The 26546-nt window shown below is 40.7% G+C and overlaps 2 protein-coding genes across 8 annotated transcripts; one reads left to right on the top strand and one right to left on the bottom strand.

Moving 5' to 3' along the window:
- Positions 1–893: 893 nt before the first annotated feature.
- Positions 894–15185, top strand: glra2 (glycine receptor, alpha 2). 7 transcript variants are annotated; one of them, XM_056388759.1, is made up of 9 exons: positions 894–2025; positions 2682–2803; positions 5013–5224; positions 6934–7157; positions 8410–8492; positions 8595–8732; positions 9192–9406; positions 12087–12236; positions 13460–15185. In XM_056388759.1, the coding sequence occupies exons 1-9, from the start codon at positions 1940–1942 to the stop codon at positions 13739–13741; spliced, it is 1512 nt and encodes a 503-aa protein (XP_056244734.1). In that variant the 5' UTR covers positions 894–1939; the 3' UTR covers positions 13742–15185. The 7 variants fall into 7 exon arrangements, with proteins under 7 accessions (XP_056244734.1, XP_056244735.1, XP_056244730.1 ...); XM_056388760.1 differs by having other exon boundaries at positions 897–2025; positions 5013–5080; XM_056388755.1 differs by having other exon boundaries at positions 902–2025; positions 2682–2771; positions 5157–5224.
- fancb (FA complementation group B) lies at positions 15114–26474 on the bottom strand. Its single transcript, XM_056388752.1, has 8 exons — positions 25229–26474; positions 24960–25115; positions 24763–24849; positions 24344–24472; positions 23588–23757; positions 21005–21429; positions 20682–20922; positions 15114–19894 (listed from the first exon to the last, which is right to left on the bottom strand). The coding sequence occupies exons 1-8, from the start codon at positions 26135–26137 to the stop codon at positions 19483–19485; spliced, it is 2529 nt and encodes an 842-aa protein (XP_056244727.1). The 5' UTR covers positions 26138–26474; the 3' UTR covers positions 15114–19482.
- Between the last annotated feature and the right edge of the window lie 72 nt (positions 26475–26546).

Here is a 26546-nt window from a genome sequence, read left to right as displayed (position 1 = left end):
TGCAAAGAGAATTTTTGGCCCTTACCAGTAGGAAATGTAATCATTAAAGAGACTTCAGGTTTTAAAGCTGTTATTTTTGACTTATATCAGACACAGTGACATTCGAGTCATGCACGTAACAGTGAATCTGCTCATCACGGGAGACAAAAACTGACTTTGTTTGTTTCCCTTTGTTAATCAAAAAAGAAAACATGGACATACAGTACATGTGCCTGTTGGTAAATAATTCATACAGGACATCCAGTATTCATGCCGGTTGAACTTGCTGCAGAACACGCTGTGCACAAGACCTCTGATGGCAAAATATTAAATCCCCGACCAGGGCAAGCCATACATTTCCCAAAGCATGAGATTCAATGTGACACTTGTAATTTGGACCTCAGCATTAAAGGAGGAAGACACTATGACTCGTCCTCGGGCTGAGACAGGCCGAGATCATCTGGAGACTGGTCAGTAAAAACCAAGTGTCAGACCAAAGTGTAATATGGCCTCGAGCATGTCACAGCACTCAGGCATGTGATGCACTGGGAGTAATCTCGCAACACTGATGCCCGTGATTCACTTGATGTGAATGAAATACTTTTTAAAAATTTTTTTCCACCCTCTCACTAAGTTTAGCTGGTTCTTCCACAGCACATGCCTGTGTATTCATGTGGAATGAGTCATTCATGCCTGTGGTCTTGAAGCCTCACAGCCCACTCACATCCTCACACTGCCAGGTTCACATCCAGCCTCTGTATCAATACCAGGAGCTTGTATACATTTATATTGAATAATAATTATTACATCTGCGTGGTGGCCTACTAAACCTCTACCCCCTCCACCCCTCCGTCTGTGTCTCTGACTGTCTGTCTGTCAGTTCTCTTCTGTCTCGCTCTGGGAGGCCAACCTTTCAGCATTTCCAATGATGTGCCTCGGAAATCTGTTTCCAGGGCAACCAGGGTACCAAATACTCTCCCAGCGGCTTCTCGCTGGTGCGTCCTTTGTTTACACTTTTCATATCTCTGTGAGGATGTAGGTAGCTCCAAACAGACAAGGATGGGAGCACACATAAAAAAAGCATATTGCGTAAAATTACAGCCTAGGATGATGTCAGAGAAACCAGTCAATCAGCGTCCGTCTGTTTTTTTCTGATTTCAGCAAAATTAGGAGGAATGTTATGTCATAGGCTTATTTCAACTGGAGGGTATAGATTGATATTATACCGTGACATTATCGATATCAGTTGATGTTCTTAATTACACCACTGGAAAACATACACACTTCCTAAAGCCAGTTGATCCTGACGCCTCGCTGCGCGCACTGGGAGTTTCATGATCAGGGCGATCTCGTGAGACAAAAGCTCTAATATTTAAAAGAGACATCTATCGTTATGTAACAGGATGTTTGAATGTGTTTCTGCAAATTACCTCTCTCGTTTATTGGACTTATTGAGAACCAACTCACGTCCACCACTTTTAAGCCTTGCGCTTGCGCGTAACGGAGCCGGGAGCTGTCCAAGTGCTGAAATGAGAAAAGGCGTTCCTCTCCCATTCCTCAACAGAAGACGCTTCCTCCACCTGCGAAATATTTCACTTCATAAGTAACAACACGGGCCAACGGGGGGGTGGGAAAGGTTGTCTTCACAGAGCGAGCCAACGCCAAAGCTTCCAAGGAGGTAGGGGGGGGTGGGATGCGTTTTGGAGTTTCACCCTCTCGACGTCTGGCCACAGGACTGATGTTCCATCACACCTCCGCTTCGAGAAATCTGTTTCTGGGAGTCAGAGTTTGAATGAAACTAAACCATGCTGTGTGGCTGCGTTGAGGAATGTCTCCTGTATTTTTGTGTGACACAAGAACACCCAAACGCTCGCGACTTGCTCAGGAAGAAAGCAGCATCCCAATTTGGATTATGTGTTTGACCAATGTAAACATATGGAAGAAATAGAAAAGTGAGCACATGGGGAAACCACCAGGAATGAATCGCTCCTTCATTAAGGTTTTGGTAGCTTTACTTACATATTTCATGGAGACGAGCAACTTTAGGTAAGGGGATCTATTTACTAGACATAGTGATTTAAAACTAATTATTTCTTCTTTCTGAAGTCTGGAAAATTAGATCATTCAAGTATTTGATGGCTTACATAAAGAAACAATATAAAATGGGTGGCGACTTTTTTCTTCACAGACTAAGTTGGTAATTGCTTGAGTGTTGCTTTGATTTGGATTGACTAAAGTTACTGTTTATTTTCAACAGTTTGAATTATTGTTGTGAGCCCCATTCGCTCCCTAAAATATTCTTAAAGCGTATAACTCAATAAGGATTTCTTTCTTTTAGTGCGATGACTTAACAGTGACATTTACTCACGTAATGGTATTATTTTCTATTATCCTGCGGCATCACAACTATATTCCTGTAATGCCTCCATTATAAATGACAGCATGCTGTGGTGTCTGTGTAGTAGTCTTGGATGATGTTAAAGGAAATGCCCGAGACATCGAAATCAAATAAGATTAATCTGATACGTGTGTGCGCTTTAACACATTTTCTAGTTTCCATGTGTGTGTCCATCACTCCCCGGCAGCTGCTTGGCGACAGATAAGGTTTAACGCCCGGTTTTGAGCTCTGACTTCTGTCTGAACAAGTGATTTTTCCTCACGCTGTGTGGCTGTGTGTGTGTGTGTGTGTGTGTGTGTTCCAGAGTTGTGGATGCCAAGGAGCACGATTCCAGATCATCCTCCAACCTGTCTCCATCAGACTTTCTGGACTCACTCATGGGTCGCACGTCCGGGTATGATGCACGAATAAGACCGAATTTTAAAGGTGTGTTTATCATCATCTTCGTCTTTTGGAAATCTTCACACACTTCACCTCACACACTTGAGTCTTGCCTTGTCCCCCCCCCCCCCCCCCCCCCCCCCCCCCCATAACCCACACACAACTACCACCTTTTGTCAATAATGCACATGGAGTGTTTCTGCATGTGGAGTAGGTCCATCTCCCTTAAGTGTAACTGTAAACACAGCAGAGTCTGACTATTACTTATCTGGAGATCCACTGGCTGTTATCTGTTTAGAAGGTACTGTGCTGCCATTCCTTTGATAAGAACAATCAATCACTCCAGCTGACAGTGGAGTGACTGTCCTGCCTTGAATTAAATCATGAACTAACCCCTCACCATAACATTGCACACTTGTTTTCATTTGGTGAAATAATGTGCAATAGAATCCATATCTCCATTAAATAATCATTTAGAAATGGGAAGAGGGGGGTGTGGGGGGTCCTTGTAAAGGACCAGTCTCAGACTGGTACTGGGAGCAGACGGGGATGCCACCATGACAGACCAAATGATGGATGGTGTCCCTGTGGCAAGGCTGCAGGCTACTGACTTCCTCTGTTGTTGTTGCTGTGATGCTGGAGAGAGACACAGCATCTGTCACTGGAACAGAGTTGAGTGAGGGGAGGCAGAGGCTGGACTGCTGGGGCTCAGACCCACTGCAGTCTGGGTCAGGTGGGCTGGGATTTGTCGGGCAGTTTGGGGGATTCCAGGATAGACAGTATACGGCACGGGGATTGATTAGCAGGATTCAGAAATACATGGCCCAGATACTTCCTCTCCATCTGGGAGTGAAGGGAAAATGTTGACAAGATTGCTGAAATGGACTTGAGATGAGAGGAGGACAGTCTCTTTAACTCCGGCTGGCATTTTGAGGGGATGGGTGAAATGTAAGCGACTGTTTCCAGCTAATAAAGAGAGGATAAGCACACATGGATTAAAAGACATAAAGCCTGATTTGAATGCTGCTGGTTGCGTTCAGATTCTCTCTGTATTTAGAGATAAATAAAGCTCCCTGTCTCATACACAATCTAGCACCTTATCGCTAGAAAACAAACACTTTTGCATGAACCCACTGCGATGTAAACAGATGATTTCTGTAGCGAACCTGCTAGTCATACTTTGAAGGGAGCGTTGAACTGTATTTCTGAAGGCTGACCTAGATTTCATTGCTGAGTTTGTTGTGAGGAGGCACCGCTTTATTTTTCTGCTTCTGCTGTTAAATGTAGCCACCTGACGACAAACTGAGGCAAATATTAATACCAAGTGCCATGCAATATTGATGAAGAACGCACAGGGGAAGGGCAATGGGAAGGGCTTACAACTTCACTTATCAGATGGAGAGAAAAGATTTGCAGTGACATTAGATGGCATAACCTGGCAAGCCTCGCAAAACAGATTTCAGTTCAGGCCACTCTGGAGTAAAAATGACACTACTCATTAGAGCATGCTGGTTTCTTTTTACTCACAGTGTTGGGTAGATGATGCTCTGGTTTTATATCAGAGCTAATACACGACTGTAGGGTTGCAACTGATGATTATTTTCATTTTCAGTTCATTTAAGATACTAAAGGAATTGACATATTCAAAATGCTTTTTTTTTTTCTGACTGACAGTCAGGCAGCTCTACATTACTGTTTGTGTGTGCATGTGTGTGTGTGCATGTATCCTCTGCTGAATTTGTAAGGACAGGATGTAGAAAAGATGTGTTTACAGAATGTTGACCACAAAAGATCACCATACAAGAGATCACATCACTTGAGTTTAAAGACTATAACAAGCTGATATAGTATGATATTGTTACTGATTGTTAAATAAGCAGTTTGAATATAACTGCATTGAAAAAACACTCAGCAGAATCTGAAAACATCAGTTCAGTCACTAAAACCAAACATGGATCGTCTCCTTGTATGTGATCTTTTGCCTCTGGTTTAACAAAGCATGCGACATGTCATCATCCACTCCTGAAGCTCCCATTAAATAATAATAATAATAACAATAATAATAATGATAAAGATAAAAACAGAGTTGCTTGTTGGTGTTAATGCACATTGACATACACAGTGCAACAACAGCTTGTAAACCAACGGACCCCGAATTTCTTGTTGAAAGATCTTCACTGCTCCAAACCCAGTCGTCCATGAAGATATGGTTTAAGGCTTTTTCCTGTCATTTCATTGTCATTCCATTTCACAGGTCCCCCTGTAAACGTTACATGCAATATTTTTATCAACAGTTTCGGCTCTGTCACAGAGACAACCATGGTGAGTTCCTCTGGCATTTTGGCTGCTTTCTGCCCTGTACAATGTGTCAATGTGTTATCTATCCCTCAACCTGCAGGTCCACCAGTTAATGTTACCTGCAACATATTTATCAACAGCTTTGGTTCTATAGCAGAAACTACAATGGTGAGTTGAGCGTTGTGCTTGGAAATGTTCTAAAGCCCTGATCCCTGCTCTGGAGTTCAGATTGAATCATCCTGTTTTTTGTTTTTTTTACCTGAACTAAACAATTTCTTTCTTTTTTTTTCTTTTTTTTTTTTTAAACATCTATCCATGCTATGTCTTCCTATTCATAAAAATACTTGTTTTTTTGCCATCAAAGAGTCTATTGGCGGGTCCATGACACGCACAGACATCACAAATCTTTCTAAATCTGCTAGTTAATCTCCTCTTTACATGTGTTAGTCCAGGTTTAATAATTCATAGAACAACTAAAAGTCACTTCAAGTGCAGCTGGTAACTGTGAGTGGGGGTGGAGGGGCTGGGCTTTCAAACAGAAGCTCATCTACATCGACATACGGCATGATAAGGGGTATGTATGATGTAGATATGCGATGTGTGAAAGCATCTCGGGTACAAACATAAAACCTGCGAAGCTGCATGGAAACTCATCCTGATCAAAGGATCCATAATGACTGATAATAACTATTTAGATCATGAATGGATGATGTTAATTTGCACAGGAGCTGGAGCTCATAAGATTGCCAGGGCATTACATGGCTTTAGACACGCAGGCAAATATTTGGAACCGCCAATATGCTGATGAAATGTCAAACATAAGGGCTTCTCATCATCATGACATGTCAATTACTCTGAGCAACTGAGCTTTGTGACATTCAATCTACGACTAACTACACTGTTAGAGTTTTCCTCATCAGCTACTACATCTGACAAATGCACCGTTTAGCTTCCATAATGGCACTTAGATAATTATGATTAATAAGAACAGTATTATAAGGTCAGTGTTGCAAATGTATATATGAAATTTAAAATTACATAGGCATATAGATGATAGTGTCGCTATATTGATGATATAGATTTTGTGTGGTGTGCAATGGAAATCATTTTTTGCTCATTATCCATTTTATTTCATATGTTCTCATTAATATTACATTAATATTGAAATGTTTTTCAATCTGTGGTGGAGGGAGCATTGAAAGCTTTTCCTTAAGTGAAAGTATTAGCTGTAAAATGTACAACAAGTATCAAAAAATTACATAATACAGAATGGCCCTTTCCAGAGCATTATATTATTGTGTGTACTATATTAATGTAATAATATTATATATGGGTTCATGTGTAAACTACAAGAGATAATTTTAACAACTTTACACACTGTTCAATCTATATTTCTTAAGATAATCATGTTTTCTATGTAAAATCTTAATCTACAAAGTAACAAAGTAATAGCTGTCAAATGAATGTAGCTGATGGAAAAGTAGAATATTACTTTCAGTAATGCAGAGAAGTACAAATATTAAGTTGTGTGAAATGGAAATACTCAAGTACAAATACACTTGTACTTAGTTACATTCTACCACTCGAGAAAACACATGTGAACAATAAGGTTTTGACTTTTTAAGAATTGGTATAGTTGCTTGCTTGTTCTATTAATTTATTATCATTATTTTATAATGGATGTATTTTACTGTATTAGAGTAATCATGCAGATGTAGGCTGACCAATGCAATTTTCCTATTCACCTTATCAAAACGACAGTTATATGACATAAAAAAAAAACGATACCGATGACTGATGCCCCATCGCCGGCATGCTTTCTCATAACCCCAATCACCACACTACAAAATATGCAAAGCTGCTTGTCATCTCTGCAGGATTACAGAGTGAACATCTTCCTGCGGCAGAAGTGGAATGACCCTCGGCTGGCGTATAGCAAATACCCAGATTCCTCCCTCGACCTGGACCCGTCCATGCTGGACTCCATATGGAAGCCTGACCTCTTCTTTGCCAATGAGAAAGGAGCCAACTTCCATGATGTCACCACAGACAACAAGCTGCTGAGGATTTTTAAGGATGGGACTGTCCTCTACAGTATCAGGTTATGTGTTGAACGTGTTGTTTTAAACGAAAGCATTAAAAATGACACCGGTTCTAGCTTCAATGTTTCCAGTTTTCTTCTATAATAGTAAGCTGAAAATCTTTTTGCACAAAAACTGATATTTCAAGATGTCACCATGGGCTCTGGGAAATTTTTGATGGGCAATTGTCAGTGCTGATGTTCTCCAGACCAAGTTATTAACCAAGAAAATGATCTGTTTATCAGTCGGTAATGAAAAGAATTGTTAGTTGCAACCGTAGTTTACAGCATCTGGGCCTTGCAGTGCTGTAGCGGAGGTAGGAATCTGTGGAGTGAAAGATGAGACTACAGAGAAGCAAAAGCTCTGATGCATAGATCTCCCCAGGACACGTTCACTTATTGCTTTTCTTACATTTCCTCTCAAACATCAAAGTCTGTCAATCTAAAGCGTAGTGCTAAATGGATTTTATCGCATTATGATCTCTCCTTTGAAATGGCATAATTCACTGAACTACAGTACATCCCCATGTGCAATGTAGATTTTTAATAAAGGAACACTGATTGCAAGAGGGCATTGTTGAGAATCCAAAGCAAAGATAGAACCAAAAGCGAAGGAAAAAAAAGGGAATCCTTCTACTTGTTAGTCTCCATATCCATATCCATATCCATATAGACACTGCGGAAAACTGTGAAACATGCAACCAGATCACAATGGATGGCATTTTTAAGGCTTATCAGCACAAATCTTGAGCAAAATTCAGCATAAGATATGAAAATATGTTTCATTTAATTTCAATACAACTTCAATCGCACACAGCATTCAATTTTCGCTGCAGTGATACGATACAGAGCAGATCAATTCTGAGTCCATTTAAAGAGCAGCTCAAGGCTCAGGGGAGCTCAGGTGTGGAGGCAGAGAGGGTCAACGTGAGAGATGAGAGGCGGTTAGCCGCTCTCTCCATTCATGAGAAAAATAACAGAGTGAACAGACTGTGGGCCACAATGCATCAAAGAGACAATAAGTTGCAGTAATGAAAGTGTGATAGGAACCTGCTGAAGGGAATCCTACATGATGTGTCAGAGGCTATCACACAGGAGAAAGAAGCACAATACTGAGATTACAAAAAACTGTAATTTCATTTTTCAAGCAAATTATTTTCAATCCATGTGTCGACTCAGCAGTTCAAGTTTTAAAGCATATTTCTGTCAGAATCAAACATGTATTCCTTGGTGTAGTCTGTATCTTACTGTACGACTTTGTCTCACATCACAGGTTGACTCTCATTCTGTCATGCCCGATGGACCTGAAGAACTTTCCGATGGATGTGCAAACTTGTACAATGCAGCTGGAAAGTTGTAAGGATTGACTTTTTCACGGTTTTGTCACTGCAGTTTCTTCAGTGAGCTTTTACTGAGTGTCTCAGTTTTGAGTCATCTTATGTTCTCTTCTGTCTCTAGTTGGCTACACCATGAATGACTTGATCTTTGAGTGGCTGGAGAACGGTGCAGTGCAGGTGTCAGAGGGGCTCACCCTGCCTCAGTTCATCATGAGGGAAGAGAAGGAGCTGGGCTACTGTACCAAACACTACAACACTGGTCAGAGGGGACACACACACACACACACACACACACACACACACACACACACACACACACACACACACACACACACACACACACACACACACACACACACACACACACACACACACACACACACACACACACACACACACACACACACACACACACACACACACACACACACACACACACACACACACACACACACACACCACACACACACACACACACACACACACACACACACACACACACACACACACACACACACACACACACACACACACACACACACACACACACACACACACACACACACACACACACACACACACACACACACACACACACACACACACACACACACACACACACACACACACACACACAAGTGCTGTTTAGACTTCATGCAGCTAACATTCCTCCCGGTGCGGTGGCTGAAGTGTGTTTGTGTTCCTTGCTGTTGAACAGGTAAATTCACCTGTATTGAAGTTAAATTCCATCTCGAGCGCCAGATGGGCTACTATCTGATCCAGATGTACATTCCTTCCCTCCTGATTGTCATCCTCTCATGGGTGTCTTTTTGGATCAATATGGATGCTGCTCCTGCCAGAGTGGCACTGGGCATCACCACTGTGCTAACCATGACCACCCAAAGCTCGGGCTCTAGAGCTTCTCTTCCAAAGGTAAACCACAGTTCTTTCTCTTTACAGCAGGACTGGTAAACTCGTGGCACTAATACAGGTCTAATTTATTCAAAGCACATAAAAGCCTCGACTGGTAGAACACAATGTAAAGAGAGTATATAAATGCAGGCACCAATACAGACATTTGTTAGAAATTGTATATGTTTATATATTGTAGTATATATATTTAAATCAAGTTTGGTCACTCATATATTCAGATGTTTATTAACTGCTTGCTTAAAAGTGTTTCACAGTTAAAGGTTAGGGACAAATCATTGCAAGGACCAAAACTGCGATAACTAGAGTTGAAATATGCTGTGTGTAGAGTTTTGTGGCAACTTTTAGGAGAAATTTAAGAATTTAAGTTGACATTTATCTGCAACTCTACATGGATTGTAGAAACGTCACCATTTTGTCACATGTAAAAGATCTTAGTATGATTGAATTAGATTATCTGGCGATAGCCCCGACACGAAAGGTTGGCAACTATATTAGGATATGTTTTAATCAATGTCTGCGACTTTTGTAAAGGTATTATGGAGCTAAAATTTAGCTAAGAAAATATCAATGAAAACTAAAACTATAAGATTAAGAAAAGCCTTTATCCGTGGTTTATTAAAAACAAATGGTGTAAGTCAGGAAATTTACAGACCTACAGGGTCTCTATTACATGTAAATATATGAAGTTACAGGGACCTTAAGGTCCAAGTGAACTTGGAAAGCAAGAGTAATCAGATGGAGGATGGATTCATATCCCTGGCAAATATAAAGACAAACAATATGACAAAATGTATCCAAACCATCAATGAATCAAATGAATGAAATGATATGTGGTTGAAGTACATTGCAAGAGAGTTTCTGTAAATGATTGCCACTGCTCACCGTTGCTCTAGACCACCAGCATCTTAGACTAAAACAAAAGCTTTGTCGGCTTCTCGTTCAGCAAGGTGTCACGAAGCCCAGTGAAAGTGGCCACTAAACACACAATAAGAGGCACAACTGAATCACAACTGAATAAAGTTATCCAGTGTAACCGAGAGCCAACAAAATACAATCCTCTCACAACCATTAGCCCATGCTAGCATTCCCGTCAAATGCTCCATAGAAAAACTGTCAGTAAGCCAGCTAGGAATAGCAACATTTGCTGAACAACTTCATAATATGGGTAACACTAAGTTAGATAATGTTATCACGCCTTCTGTAGCCAGTCACTAATGAAAACAGACAGGTAACATTATGCAGCCATCAAGTTACTTGCGCATCGAGGAGAAGAAAAGCTAGCTCCGAGTCCAGCTGCAGCCCTTTAGCAGCTCATAGAGTTATCCTTCTTGATGAAGCCAGACCTGTTTTGGCTCCATGGTCGGGCTGAGAAAGAAATTCAGCCTTGGACTTATCCACTGAAATTGGCCACACAAATGACACTGATGGAGCCGGTAAAAACTTTAAACTTTAGAGATGTTTTGACAGTCCAGAGGCCGACCGTTTAGAACCAGTAGTCCCAGCAGCCAGTCCACCTGTGCTCTGGCCTTATCTCTGTCTTTGTTGGAGATCTTTTAGACCAAAACCGTGGTTCAATGGAGGAAAATCCTGGAAGGTGACTGCAAGGTGCCATTTCACATGTGGCAGTCCCTGTGTATTAAACGCGGGGGGGAACCAACGGTTTAACAGGGAGGGACTCACATGCTTTAACATGCACACATACATGCACTAACAAGCATGCGTTGCCGTCCCGGCAACCAAAATAAAGACCAGAGAAGTTCAGATTAAGTTTGAGGAGGGGGGTGATCGTTTTCTATTCAGGACGCCATTACTCCACTATCTCTTTACAGAGAAAATAGATGTTTGCTGCTGTAGTATTGTGTAAGATCTCGTTTACAGAACCTTTAACATTTCAGTTACAGCAATCAATTTGCTGTCATCTAAAGCATGTGTACATTACCAACAGCAGCGGAAGATGGTGCCAGCTTATTTTCAATCAGGGTAAATTGCCTTGCACATATTTCACGAAGGATACTACAGGCATCAAGTGTCAGATCTTTATGATCAGTCTCTCTCCACGTATCAATCTGCAGCTGAGCACATTAAGGTCTGAGCCACAACAGAGATTCTCACATGAAAGACACGTATACTGATAAATATTTAAAGAGAGCCTTTGAGAGCTTTGATTCAAGAAAACAATAACTCAATATGCCTAAAGTGCCCTCATAAAGCTGAGTTGTTTTCTCCACATGCTAATCAGCTGTCATGAAGATAGGAGGTCACGCTGATGAGTAGTTAAGGCTTTCGACTTCATCCTCCCTTTCTCAAAAGAAACAGATCAAAACCAATGCTACACTTCTCTTTCTTTCGGTAATTAAATCAGCAATTATTTCCCACTGTTTATGGCCATGCGATCTCTGATATTACTGGCAGCTTTGATATTCCTGTTAACAAACACCCCCTTTAATCATAATCATTTAGAAGTTAACTGTCATAATGAGTAAAATAAAGAAAAAAACAGAATCAGTGAGTGCAAATCACTTGGTAAATCTAGCAGATCTAGGAATCAAAAAGAATAGGGAAGGGTAAAAAAAAAAAAATCAACCAATATCAAGTTAAAGCACTAATTCATATTGCATGTGAGCTGTTAGCTGATGTTACCTTGCAGGATCTAACAAAGGAAATTTGTTTTCTCCCCCAGGTCTCTTACGTGAAAGCCATTGATATCTGGATGGCTGTGTGTCTGCTCTTTGTATTTGCTGCATTGCTAGAATATGCTGGGGTTAATTTTGTCTCCAGGCAACAGAAAGAGTTCCTTCGCCTGAGGCGAAGACAAAGGAGGAATCACAAGGTAGGCTTTAAAAGACTTTAAGAGGCCTTTGCTTGTTATCTAACTTTTAAGCCACAATAGAGGTGTGGTGATGTAGACTGGTCAGCTGTACCAACCGGTTCAGAGTGAAATATCTCGTCAACTAATGAATGGATTGCCATTAACTTTTGTACAGATGATTTGTACAGATGTAGGGTCTGTATGAGTCCAACCACAAGATGAATCCTAATGACGTGGTGATCCTCTGACTTTTTCCTTTAGCAATATCAACAGGTGAAAGTTTTCACTTATGCATTGAAATATCTCAACATCAGACGGGTGACTTTTGACAAATTTCAAGTCAATTTTATCTATATAGACCAATATTGCAAAATTTGCCTCCAAGGGCTTTACAATCTATACAGCATCCAGGGGGCTCAGGGAGTGCAGAACAGACAATAAAGATCAGAAGGGGGATCCCTCTTCAAGGACTGACATGCAATAGAGGTTCTGTACAGAACAGATTAAAATAATATGGCAACCATCATCTAACACCATCTTCAGTTTGGTGTATGATCAAAAACCTGCAAAACTAAACTGAAGATTAAGATTCACAGCAGCCTCAGCTGTACTTTGTGTTGTATTGTAATGATAAACACAATACCTGCTAAACACCACCATGTTAGCATTGTCATTGTGGCTGACGATAGCATGTAGGTCAAAGCAGCTCTGTGGCTAACTCCAGCCTCAGAGCTCCTAACATGGTTGTATAGATGCTTGTTGGGATACTGAAGTAGTGCAACATGGTTATTACTTGCCTGAATTAAGATTCATCCCCTAAGCAGTCACTGTAAGTGCATCAGGTTATATTGGGGATTTTTTTTTTCTTATTTAAAAGTGTTTGTAATATCTCATGATTAATGTCCATGTAAATTCACTGCACTGCAGTAACACTGTGGCTGTGGCCACTGGGCGACTGCGGCTCAGGCGGTAGAGCAGATTATACATTAACTGCAGGGTTGGCTGTTTGATCCGCGGCTCCTCCTGTACATATGTTGAACTGTCCTTGAGCAAGACACTGTGTGCAAGGGGTGAATGAGAGGCAAACTATAAAGGGCTTTATTTGTTAAGGTTGAAAAGCACTAGACAAGTGCAGCCCATTTACCATTAACAAGTAAAGTATCAAAGCTGAGCTGCAGTCTTCAAAAAAAAAAAAAAACACAAAGTAAGGTCATTCTGTCCACATGTGCATATGTTTTTTTCAGGATGAGGATATGCGTGAAGGCCGCTTTAATTTTGCTGGCTACAATATGACCCAGTGTCTGCCAACGAAGGATGGCTCAGCTGTTAAGAACGCTGCTCCAGCTCCAAACCCTCAACCGTCAGTCCCAAAAGACATAGACACCATGAGGAAGAAGTTTGTGGACAGAGCCAAGAGGATAGACACTATCTCCAGGGCTGCCTTTCCTCTGGCCTTCCTCATCTTCAACGTCTTCTACTGGGTTACCTACAAGATCATCAGGCACGAGGACATCCACAAGAAGTAAAGACTTTACCCTCGACAAATAACATTTATTTTTCATTTCTCAGATTGAGAAATGCTCAGAAAGCACAGTGAGATGAGATGGGAGACTGTGCATTGAGAGGCACCATGGTGATGATGGCGATGTTCTTTCAGGGATAATGTATAATGTTCATGCATCATACAGTAATGCTCATGTTCTGATAACATGAAGAGTTTTTGAGGCACAGATGTTTTTTTTTTGTTGTTGTACTGCTGCATAATATTTCCTAAAGAATCTGGAATAACGGTTTTAACTCAAGGCTTAGTAACATGCTGGAGAAGACGGACCAAAATTTTTTGAAATCAGTTCTGCGTTGGCATCAGAACAAACAAGGAACAAAGAAACATTCCATGGATTTGTAACTGTAAGGTAGCTTAGTCAGGCCCTCAAAGACCTTTTGTGATTGCAAAAAGGGGTCTTTCTTATCAAGGATGTTTAAGACTGTTTTATAGTGTATTATTGTCACGGCACTTCTTGTGTTTATACAAAATACAGCGACAAACGTCTCAAATATACAGGCAGAAAGCACGTGCAGATGCATCTTTCAAACGTTAGGCAGCAGCACACGTCTCAGGCATGAGCGTGAACAAAGCAGATGAAAATCTGGAATTGGGAATTGGATACTGCATTTTTATGAAATACCTGAGGCCTTAGATATCAAAAGATTTGGTGAGATGAAGTACTATGCTTCTCTATTTTTTCAAGCATCTCCTCTTGTTTAGTGGTCTATCAGAGCCGAATGCACCGTTTGAGCTTTTCTACCTGTGGCCAGACATCCAAAGGTACTTCGTGTCGTTTCCTTTTTCTCTAAGTGTATTATAAATCATATACATGGACAACTGATGTCACCTAAAAACCAATGTAAGTTAATTCAGATGTTTTGAAAGTCATTAATTTTCCTTTTCATTCTAAAGTAATTTATTAAATAAATTCATATATTTCACAGGCTAGGTTCATAAAGTATAAAGGCCAATTTTGAGCAAATGTATATGTAAGCCTACAAACTGTGAACATGCACTGCATTACTCAATGTCGTCATATGCCCATAACCACATGAATTCATTTATATTCCAGGTAAATACTCCAGGTATCTTAGGTATGCTTTTAGAGTTTGAGACTATGTTTTTGTAGATTTAGTCTGATGAAATATTTATTGTAATGGAGGAAAGGTTATGTTTCTAAAAAAAAAAAGAGAAAAAAAAGCTTTCTGTATTCTTCTTCGACCTCTGTGGACTGTTTCCCTTCACTTGGCCTGTTTGTTGCTGGATGGTGACGTATGTTTGTAGAAGGATTCGACAGTCGAAGACAGACCTGCGTAACATTCATAGTACAGAGCAGCTAATGGTCCTTGCACTCCTGATATACTGTGGTGAAGATTTACTGGCCTGTACATCAATAAAATTGACTGTGCACAATATTTACTTTATTTCCACCTCTCCTGTTATATGTAAGGTTAAAGACTTGGCTTTGTGTTATATTTACATGCAATAGTTGATAAGATTATACCATATATTGCTTTCCTCTCATATACAAAACGAAAAAGATGGATGCCTTTCAAGAAAAAAAAAATTACCTATCAAGTGAGGCACAAACACATGAGAATGCTTTTTGCGCCTGGTTGCTCATCAGATCAAAGAAAATGACAAACACTGCTCTATGCTCTTTACCAAGCCCATAAGTCAGGGTGATGACACATGCTGTGGATCAGTGGGTGGCTTGGGGTGACACAGATATGATCTGACTGTGGGTTTCCATTAATGCATGATAATGGACTTCACACTGTAGCGTGGAGATTCCATCAGCTGGGGCTCGCCAACCAGTTCAATGGAAAATACTGGCCTGGTGCTCACATACAAGAAAGGACAACTGTAATAGATATATACACGAGGTAATAAAGATTTTTCTTACACCGTTCCCACCTGTTGTTACCAATATATATAATCAATAAAGAGAGAGGAGTGACCACATCGGTTCTCGATATTCAGATATATGTCCTGTAATGCCATTATCCACCCAGTGACGCTATTCATTACCACAGTGTGGGTAATGCCAGGATCCATCAACCTTTATTTGTTTTAAAGATGAATACATGGCCTGTGGTAGGCTTATTGCGAAGGCTGCATGAATAATCCAACTGCTTTTTTTAATGCTCAAAACACAGGGATTATAAACTAATCAATAATACTAATCCTCACATGGAAATACCATCCATTTCACCGACACAGCCTTACATCATGATCCATTATTATTGCTGTTTGAATATGCAAGGATGCAACAAGCCTTTATGCAATCAAATTTAGAATGACGGCTTATGAGGGGAACATTATTTGCAGCTTATAATGGTGTTTAAGAGGGAAACAACTTTCCCTCATTCATTAAGGTTTAGGGAGGCTGCTTTGAGAGGTCTGAGAGAGACAGAGAGAGAGAGACAGAGAGAGGCAAGAAATGGGGGTTGCCATAGCAACTGCACAGCAATTGATAGGGCTAGTGTGAGAGAAAAGCAGGACATTAACGAAGTTAAGAACACTGGTGCATGATTTTGCCAAAAGTATCTCCTATGCCTGAATACACATATTGCACTACATAATCAAAACATAATTTTGACTGTGTATATTCAGATGCTTCCCTGGCACTCTTCAAACAGCAAAACAAGCACTGTGTGTGTGTGTGTGTGTGTGTGTGTGTGTGTGTGTGTGTGTGTGTGTGTGTGTGTGTAATTGTGGTATCTATATTATGTATGCTGCACCAAAAGCGGTACATTGAGACACGTGGCACTCCAGCCCCAGACACGCTGCGGGTTGACGTGTGATCATCTGCAGACCGGTTGCACTGATCTCCGCACTTTTCCTTTATTAGCTCAAGGTAGCCTCGTGAGAAGCAAGTGTCAATGAATTCACACCGAGAACTGTGTGCCCCGTGAGTTAATAAAACTTCAGAGGCCGTTTTAAAATGTAACCACATCTGAAAACCACAACTTCAGTTCGACCAAACTATCTCCATGACAACTGAGCAGCTGTCTGCTGAGAAAAAGCCACAGGGTGTGGTTGGAAGCTTTAGGAACAAGGTGAGTGGACATTGTGTTGAGAATTTGTTTTTGAATCGAGCTCAACAGCCTGCGTATTCAATGTTCACATGGTGAGAAATGGTATAAATTATTAGCCGGGCATTATCAAATAAGTATAATTCAGCTTGTGTGTACCGTTTAGTGTAGTATTATGCCTCAGGGCTTAATAAAAATGTGTTGCTTTGTGATAAGCAAAAGGCACAACCTCAACAAATACTAGTATTTATAGATGTAATTATATAACACTTGGTGAGATGTCCTAGAGCTTCACGATTAAATAATTTAAATATGGTAACATTCAATTTAAATGTTGCTAACTCATGAGGATTTTCTGTCTTTGAACCAGTGTTGCCTCACATGGGAGCTCCCTGCATATAGAATCATGTTTATTATGTGGCATGTCTGTATGTGGTGTGTGCACTGTTCATTATGCTGTAGATATAATCAATGTCCTCCAACCCTGTTTGGTTGACCCACTGAGTTCCAGAGTCCAAAGGAGGAAACCCTGTGACCCCAATCAATAACAGTCAACTGCAGGCAAAGACCAGACCAGTGCCCTCGTCATACAGTATCAATATAAACATGGCTTAGCAGTGGCATTCATTGTTATGGATGACTCAACTTGATGTTATTAAAAAGGCACAAGCTGTGGTTCAAATGTCCACCCACCATTAAAAATGAAATTGCAAATTTGGATTACATCTAAATTTAACTTAATAATATTAAAGCAATAAAAAAAGTATCATCAGCTCAGCAAGACATTAAATCCTGAATTTTTATCTGAAACTGTAACCTTTTAATTATGAATATGAACACTTATATGATCAGTAAATGTGGGTCTTCAAATATTAATTATTATTGTAATTATATACCAAAATGTGTCGGTTCATTTCAAATTATGAGATAGCAATTAAATATTATGAAATACTAAAACAACATTGTGAGATAAAAAGTGTAATTTTTAGATAGGAAATAAACACGAAATGTTTTGATTTGTTATTCTTTTTTTACTTTGATTTAACTTTTTATCTCATAATTTTTACTTACTATTCACTCACCATGAGCATTTTTTTAAATCATGACTAGCTTTTTGTCCGGTTTTTTTTTTTCCTCCTTTCTTTTCCTGGCATAAATAGGCGGCCATACTAAAGTCACAGTCGACAGCTGGCAGCTGCAGAAGTGTCAAAAGATGCAGAAATCTGCCTATCGTCAATTTGTCTGTAAGTCACATTAACAAACTAGATGAGGTGATTTTGTTTTCACCATGTCTGAGATGTTTGTATGTTTGTCTGAGATGTTGTTGTAGAAAACCTGCAGTCTACTTCCACCATTCAGAGTTAATAGAACTTAACAGGCAATAATGGGATGACAAAACATATATTTTACTCTGGGTGGCAGTTGGGGCTCTAGGGGAACACCAATACAGATGAATTTTCCTTTTCACATGTGATCTATCCCCCCCCGGCCATTTACTGGTGTTATTTACTGCACAGGACAATTCTTCTTCATCGCTTGCCTTGAGAGAGGTGTTTGTCTCACATCAAAAACAAAAAAAAAGATTGTGAAGTCTTTTGTGAGCAAAAACTAACTGAGCTGAAAAGAGATTTATTTTCATTCTAACACATCAAAAAAAATGTCTTACTTTTATAGTGTTTTATCATCTCACAGCAGCATTACTATTATAAAATAAAATTTTGGGAATAGCTGATGGAAATACTGAAATCTGTAGTAATTATGTTACAGCTATGTTTACTGGAGACCTGTGGCAGTGAGTCTAGTGGAAGCTGTTATGTGCAATGAAGCAGAGACATTAAAGTAGTAAAAGAGGGGTGGTGGATCTCCGCCTGAGTAAGTTCCATAAACACATGGAGTAGAACAAGCAAAATGCACCTGAAATGAACATCTTCGTTTTTCAGCCCCCTCTAGGATAGGGGGAAAAAAAAAATCCATTTTAGCAAATACTACGGGTCAAGCTGCTGCAGACCTTCTGTATCCAACTAAGACTAGGTCCTGTTAAGTAGGATTCGATGTTTGCTTGGACAAATGGCATTTTGACTTACAGCACTAACAGCCTGTGCAGCGTCATAGGAGCAACAGCACCAAAGAAGTGTTTTATTTACATCGTTTCACAGGAAAATAACTGAACCATGAGAGGAAATACCACTAAAAGCTTTCAGTCAACTACAGCCAGTGAGCAAATGTATAACCTCTTGCTCTACTGTCATCGGTTGTCTTTATTTTTTACACAAATAGTTTCTCACTCAAGGATGAAAATGGTCTCTGTCTCCTACTGAAGAGCACACTGCAGCAGCAACAACAGACGTAAAAGAGCATTTTCAAACACTGACGGTCTAAAGGGATATAAACAGAAGAATAAGCTGAGCAGAGATGCAGTACCGCATCAGTGTCTGATTAAGGTTGTGACACCCAAGAGGTGATCCAATGGAAATAGGCTAAGCTCTACACAGCAACAGACACTCAAAAGATATGAACCCAAGAGGCTCTCTGAGAGAGCAGGCACACACGGTTCAGCTCAGGACATAACCAAGGTAGCAACGGGGGTCTTTTCTCAGTTATTAGACATGACACAATGGCTTTTTCCATTAATACGTATGTCGGTGATTAGATGACTTCTAACAATAACTATGTCGGTAGCATATCAGTGGAGCAAAGTTCTCTGTATTTCCAAGAGAGCTGCCAAATCCCCATCAAGCTGGACTTTGGACATGCTTAGGTTCATCTTACGATACCTCTCAACATCCACCAGGGGGCTCAACCTCATCCTACTCATCTCCACATCCCGCTGCCACGCCTCTCTACACCTCTGCAGCCCCTCCACAGTACCTGGCTCAGGTGTGTCATCGCGCCCAGGGCTCCTCGTCTTCTCATCCTCCTCTTTTTCACAAAGAAGCAATGACACACACTCTCTGAGTGACACCACCTCTTTTTCCAGTGCCAAAGAAAATATCTGCGCTGCACCCTGTTCTCTTGTACCTTTGACAGGCTGGATGGAGCAGGACACGGGGATGTAACCCAAGAAATAGTCCAGGAACTGGAGCATCTGTAACTGGCTGCCAAGGAAGAACAGAGCCAGATTGTGCATGTTACTACATAATACATCTTATAATAAATGAGAAAAAAACATTACATGTCTTCATATCTCTTTATAATTCATGTCATTTATCATCTGCTTCACACCCTGCTACCTGTTCAGAGTTTATTTGCAGGATTTGTAATTTTAAGTTCTCTGCTTGGCAGAGAATCTTAATTCAGTGGAATATCACACTGACATCCATCCTGGTCATCTTCAACTTTGAATATATTAATATAAATTGAACAGTACATACTTCTACTTGCAGAACTAGCTTTTTTAGCTACATTGAATAAAACTGAATTATTCAAGAGAGTCCCTGGCAACAGTGTTTGAACCAATACAATGAGCAGTAACATTAAAGTTTGCAAAAGAATTGAAAAATTGCAGCTTATAATATTTAAAATTATACAAACTAAAGGAAGCCCTTCATAAAAAAAAAAATAAAAAAAAACACAAAAAATTATATGAAGATAATGGAAAAATCAAGACTTAAAAATACTCTGTGGAGTGTGGTTTTCGATAACTTGTAGACCTTAGACACAATGGATTTTGGTAAGTAACACTAAATGTAAACAGAAACTTTCTTTATTTGCAGGAAACGTCCACACTTTAAGATAAAAAAAAAAATAAATCCACCGTTATCCTTTATGAACTGATACTATGATTATGGCCAAAACCCAGTACTATCAAAACCAACAACACCTACAACTCTGAGGTCAATAATACAGCCATCTCACTGGTATCTGTAAATAAAAATGATTTACCTGGAGTGGACAGACAGTTCCCCCTGGAAAGGGGTTATCTGATGCCAGCGCAGCAGCATGAGAGCTGGTGGTCCCGAAGAATGTAACAGTAGATACTGAGGGCTCACTTCTATCCTCTCACAACCCACTCTTTTCTGAATCCAGCCGTCTATGTCACCTAAGCTGTGATCAGGGGAGTCTATATGGAAGACCCAGCGATCCAGCACTGCCAACAGACTCAGCAAGTCCTCTTTAACCTCATCTGGGCACAAAAAGGAGACAATAATGAACATCCACTTGTGTCAAAATTAAAATCTCAAGTCGTAGGGTGTTTGTGATTTTACCTGTTTTGAGTTTGGGGTTTTTCAACAATTGGGTTTGGAAATCACCATTGATGTCTAGAGCAACTTGACCACAGTGCAGGACAACCGGTGTTGGGTTGCTCATGAGGGAAAAAGCATCTTGTCTCTGGACGTAATGGAGCATGACACGGCACTTGACACAGCCAGAGTTCAACAGAGGAGTCAGCTTGGTCACAGCAGTCACAGCCAGTCTGCATGTGTTGAGATCATCGGGTCTACCGGTGTTGTGCTGCTTGCTTCTTTTGGCTGCGGGCTCTGGGAACGAGGAGGCATAGGGAGAGGAGGAGGATGATGATGAGGGGCAGGGTGTGGAGAGCCACAGCACTTGGCTCTGGGTCTGGATGACTTCGGGCGTTGAGCTCTGGCCCGTCTCTGTCAGGATGGATAAGCTCACACTGGCCACTGGTCTGCAACAAAAATAACACATCACTAACAATCAGATATCACGTGGACGGCGGGTAATCAGATACAAAACTACAGACTGTGTGTGAGTGAATGTGCGACTGTTTGTAAACTGATTAACAACACTGATATCTCTAAGTGGTGAAATGACACCAGCAGTACAAGTGCACCAATCACATACAGAGCATTCAGAAAGTCTCCCGATCCCTTCTCTTTTTTCACATTTTGTTATGTTGTCGCTAAAATCGTTTAAATTCAATTTTCTGCCATTCTTCTCTGCAGATCCTCTCCAGCTCCGTCAGGCTGGATGGGGCCCATCTGTTGTCAGCCATTTTCAGGTATCCTTGGAGATATTTGATTATGCTCTGGCTGGGCCACTCATGGACATTCACGGAGCCATCCCTGAAAGGTGAACCTTGGGCCTTTGCTTCGTTGAGCTTTCCCTCAACCCCGACCAGTCTTGCTGTCCCTGCTGCTGAAAAACTTTCCCATAGCATGATGCTGTCACCACCACGCTTCACCATTGGTTTCAGACCAGAGAATCTTGTTTCTCACAGTCAGAGTCCTTTTGGTGCTTTGATGGAAACTTTCACTGAGGAGAGGCTTCCGTCGGGATACCCCCCTATATATCCCAGATCGGTGGAGTGCTGCAGTGATGGCTGTCCTTCTGGAAGTTTCTCCCATCTCCACACAGGATCTCTGGAGCTCAGCCAGAGTGACCATCCGGTTCTCGGTCATCTCTCTTACCAAGACCCTCTCCCCCAATCGCTCAGTTTGGCCCGGCAGCCAGTTTTAGTTAGAGTCCTGATTGTTCCAAACTTCTTCCATTTAAGAATTATGGAGCCCGCTGTGCTCTTGGGAAACTTCAGTGCAGCAGGAATATTTTGTAGTCTTCCCAGGATCTGTGACTCGACACAGTCCTGTCTCTGAGCTCTGCAGGCAGTTCCTTCCACCTCATGGCTTGGTTTTTGCTCTGATATGCATTTTCAGCTGTGAGGTGTGTCTTTCCAAATAATGTCCAATCAGTTGAATTTAGCACAGGTGGACTCCAATCAAGGTGCAGAAACATCTTAAAATGATTGAGAGAAATGGGAGACACCTGAGCTAAATCTCAAGTGCTCTTGTTGGGAATTTCAAATAGAGAAGGTCTAGACCTCCTCTATTTGAAAAGTGCATTGAGATACCTTTTGTTGTGAATTGGCGCTAATTGACTTGACTCATAACAAATGGTCTGAATACTTATGTCAATGTAATATTTCAGTTTTTCCTTTTTAATAAATTTGCAAAAAGTGTCCAACATTCTGTTTTTGCTCTGTCATTAAGGGGTATTGAGTGTAGATTGATGAAGAAAAAAAATAATTTAAATGATTTTAGCTTAAGGCTGCAACATAACAAAATGTGAAAAAAGTGAAGGGGTCTGAATACTTTCTGAATGCACTGTACAGGCTCTTGAGGCAGTCATGCCAGAAGTAGTTTTCCTTCAAATGTTCTCAAATAAAAAAACAGGAACAGGTGAATGGAGGAATCTGATAGCTTCTTGTTCCCACTAAAGGAGCTTGGAGATGTTATTAAAAACTTGTTGCCATGGTGACGACCTAGCCACCATGCAGCTGGCTTGTGAAATTCATATTAAGTTCAGGGGCAATCAAAAATGCAAAAAAAACAAACAAAAAAAAAACATCCTTAATTCATTATTGATATTCCTTAACAGACATTTTGCATTAAGTTTCTTTATAAAACTGCCTTGTTGATCGCAAAATGCAAAAACTCTCAGTTCTTTCAGGAAAAGGAAAAGTTTTACCTCACAGATGTGATTTACTCAACAAGATCTGGCACCACAAAGTTGTAGTTCTGACAAATCTAATCAGGCATCAATGATACGGTGACAGCTGGTCAGCAGTACTTCGCACTTGCCTAATACTGTAGATGGACCGTCATATCAATATCGCCTGTATATTTACCATACACAGATGGACCCACTCAACCAGAAGAACCCATTATGTGGATGTGTTTTTTTTAGAGGGATCACTATCAAGTGTTTAGATAATGTCATGTTCAGTTGGAAATTTTGGAAGGCTGATGCCGCGGCTCATAAAGATCTCTTATTCTTCACACAGAAAAATCTATAAAATTCACTTCAATTAAAAAACAAATGGTGTTTACACAGAGCTGTCAGTCGTCAGTATCAATCCCACAACCATTCGGTCCTCAGCAATGCGATGCCAGAGCTTGTCAACTTGAGGTTTTGAAGACATTGCTGGCATGTCTTGCATCTTGTCATCCAAGGCCTCATCTTTTGACTCATCAGAATCCCACAGAGCAATGAGGCCTTCCTGGACAGAAAGTGCAAAGACTATAATCAGCAATGACAAGTGTGTGACAGCACTGACAGCAATAGCAGTTTCTGTCAGACATTTCAATTTGAACAACAGTCTATTTGGTACAAACGCAGTGGACTTTTAAAATGCTATTTGAAAACACAGAGAATTGGGAAGTGATACTTTCTGTCAAAATACAGGATAATCATCCCTAGCATTTGCTTTTCATGGAATTTTGTTTTGGGCCATATACAACATTTGCTGTGGGTGTTTCTTATGTCAGTAAGGCCACCAGTTAGAAGTTAAGCAAGGCTCATAACCACGTCACAAAACCGCCACAAAAGCATTTAAATAATTAAAATGACATCATGAGACATAAAGTAGACAAAACAAGGAAACATTTGTGGCATTTGTTCTCATTGCACACATTTGGCATTGCTTCCTCAGCGCCTGTAGGAACGGTACCTCAGCCTCATGAGTTGCTGGTTTGATCCCCTTTACAAACACCACCCAACCCTCTAAAATATAGCTAAACACTGTGACACAACACATGCCATTTAGCAGAAAGTAAAGGTTGTATATTTTCTTACATTAACATTACCTGCTCAGGCTCCGCCAGAATAGGCTCTCTTTCTGAGACCGCGTCAGTAAGGGCTTGGACCGACTGCTGCACGACTCTTTCCTTCACTCTCACTTCTCTTTGAAGCTCCTGAAGCATGGTCAATCCACTCTAGATGACAGATTTGATTGACAGAATATTTTGGAAACTGGAATATAGGTCGTTATCTCATACAAATACCATCATCAGGTCATTGATTATGAGGAATAAAAAGGGCTGGGGTTATGGATTCAATCAAATCATTATCACTGAATTAACACGATATTTTTCTGACAAAGATACACATCACTATATGACTAATGTATGTAGAAAGATGGCGATGTTCTATAAAATGAGCAATGTTGCTGTTAAGCATTACAAGACTTGTGTTGTCACTCCAGTAATAGTTTATAAATGTTCACCTGTAGTCTGGACTCTAAGGCTTGAAGAGTGAGCAGATAGTTCTCTGCTGGAGGAGATCGATTTGGTGCTCCAGTGTCCTGTCCATTCTGAAAACGTGTATTTTTAATAAGTCATTCTGATCTCTGTCACATATGCACTTTATCAAAGAAAAATGCACTATAAAATGGCAAACTCTGGTTCATGACATATGCCTTACAGAATATGAAATACCACAGAGGTCAGTGATGAGGAAATTGCCCAGGAGCTGCCCTGTTACACCTTCATCCTTAAAAACCAATAGCAACTGGTCTGTTCCGCATCCCAGGAAGTCATCCACATGCATTGAGCTGACACCTGACCAGTGGGAGGCTATCTGGAGAAGAGAGTTTAACAAAGCAGGCTTATTAAAAATGCGCAAACTGGATGAAAGATAGCAAAAGAAAAGACAAGTATTCCTTAGATAGTGAACCCCCACTTTTTACATACCTGAAATGTTTCCTTCCACACAGCGCAAACATGCCCCTGGTGAAATGATATGACAAACAGGCAGCCATTCCTTCCAGTGTTGACCAACTGAATATCTTCAGGCTGTTGGAAGGGGAGCTGACATGTGTCTTTTACGATTCCATTCTCGAAATACACGATTTGCTGGTTAGAAGTCGCTGCAACCACAGCAGATTTCAGCACACTATCCACTTTTTCAGCTGAGAGCACCAAGATGCACCGTGTGATGCAAATGTAAGGGTGAGGTAAGATCATAGTGCCATCAAACGTATGTCCATTCTCAACAAAATAGCCCAGAGTTTGGTTCGTGAGCTGATTATTTTCATTTTGCTGTCCAAGAATAAATAGCTGTCCTTTGTGGAGGGGGAGTTCTCCAATAACACTGTGGGAAAACTGAATGGGTATCTGTCTCACCTCCCCTGCCTGCAAAGATGTATAGAAGACATTACCAGCATGAGTCCACAACACCGTGGGGCCTTGGAGGATGGACACAGACTCCCTCATTTGATAAGTGAGTTTAAACTCAATGCAGGGCTCCAATCGGTTTGAGTTGTTCAGTGTGAGAAGACTATACTTGAAGCTCTCTCCTTTCTTACTCTTCCGTGTCACTAAAACACAAGGTGTGGCGACTTTCTTCTGAGCATCTACGGCACATTTACATTTTACAATATCCACATGAATTGATCTTTTCCTGCTGATGACAGCTGCTCCATCCGCTGCCTTCAGGAACGTGTTGTCCTCCTGTTCAAATGAAAGGCTGCGGAATATTAACTCGCTTATTTCGCCGTCATTTGTGCCTGAAGCTCGTTTGCAGTTAAATAAGATTATCTTTCCACACAGGGAAATCCGATGGGGATTGCGATACAGATCTTCCAGGAGCAAGCTTTCCATTATACAAAGAGAAGCATCGGATACCAACAAGGACTTATCTCTCCCAATTGACCGCTTGGGTTAACGTTATTGCTAAATTGGGAGCTGTCGCGTTCATGGCAGAAGTATCACCAAGGTGTACAAATGGACCTATCGTTACTAAATTAACTGTCGAGAGAGACATGCAGTAGCTTTCAGCGTTTCACCATACGGACTGTTTGTATATTCTTATGAGCGCGCCAACCGGAATTGAACACTTCCTGTAAAGTGCATTGTGGGTGAGAGTTGGTAAACAAAAGTGAGTTGACGACATTATAACATACTTAGTTCGCTAGCCCTGTATTCAGTCGAGTCAAGTATGAGAATGATTAGATAAACCCTTTAAATTTCCCGTGATCATGAACTTCAACGCCACCCAAAAAACCCTTTA

Source organism: Seriola aureovittata, chromosome 11 (genome assembly GCF_021018895.1).
Source record: "Seriola aureovittata isolate HTS-2021-v1 ecotype China chromosome 11, ASM2101889v1, whole genome shotgun sequence".
NCBI classification, from domain to species: domain Eukaryota; kingdom Metazoa; phylum Chordata; class Actinopteri; order Carangiformes; family Carangidae; genus Seriola; species Seriola aureovittata.
Note: the sequence above shows the minus strand (reverse complement) of the source record. Positions and strands in the feature narration are given on the sequence as shown.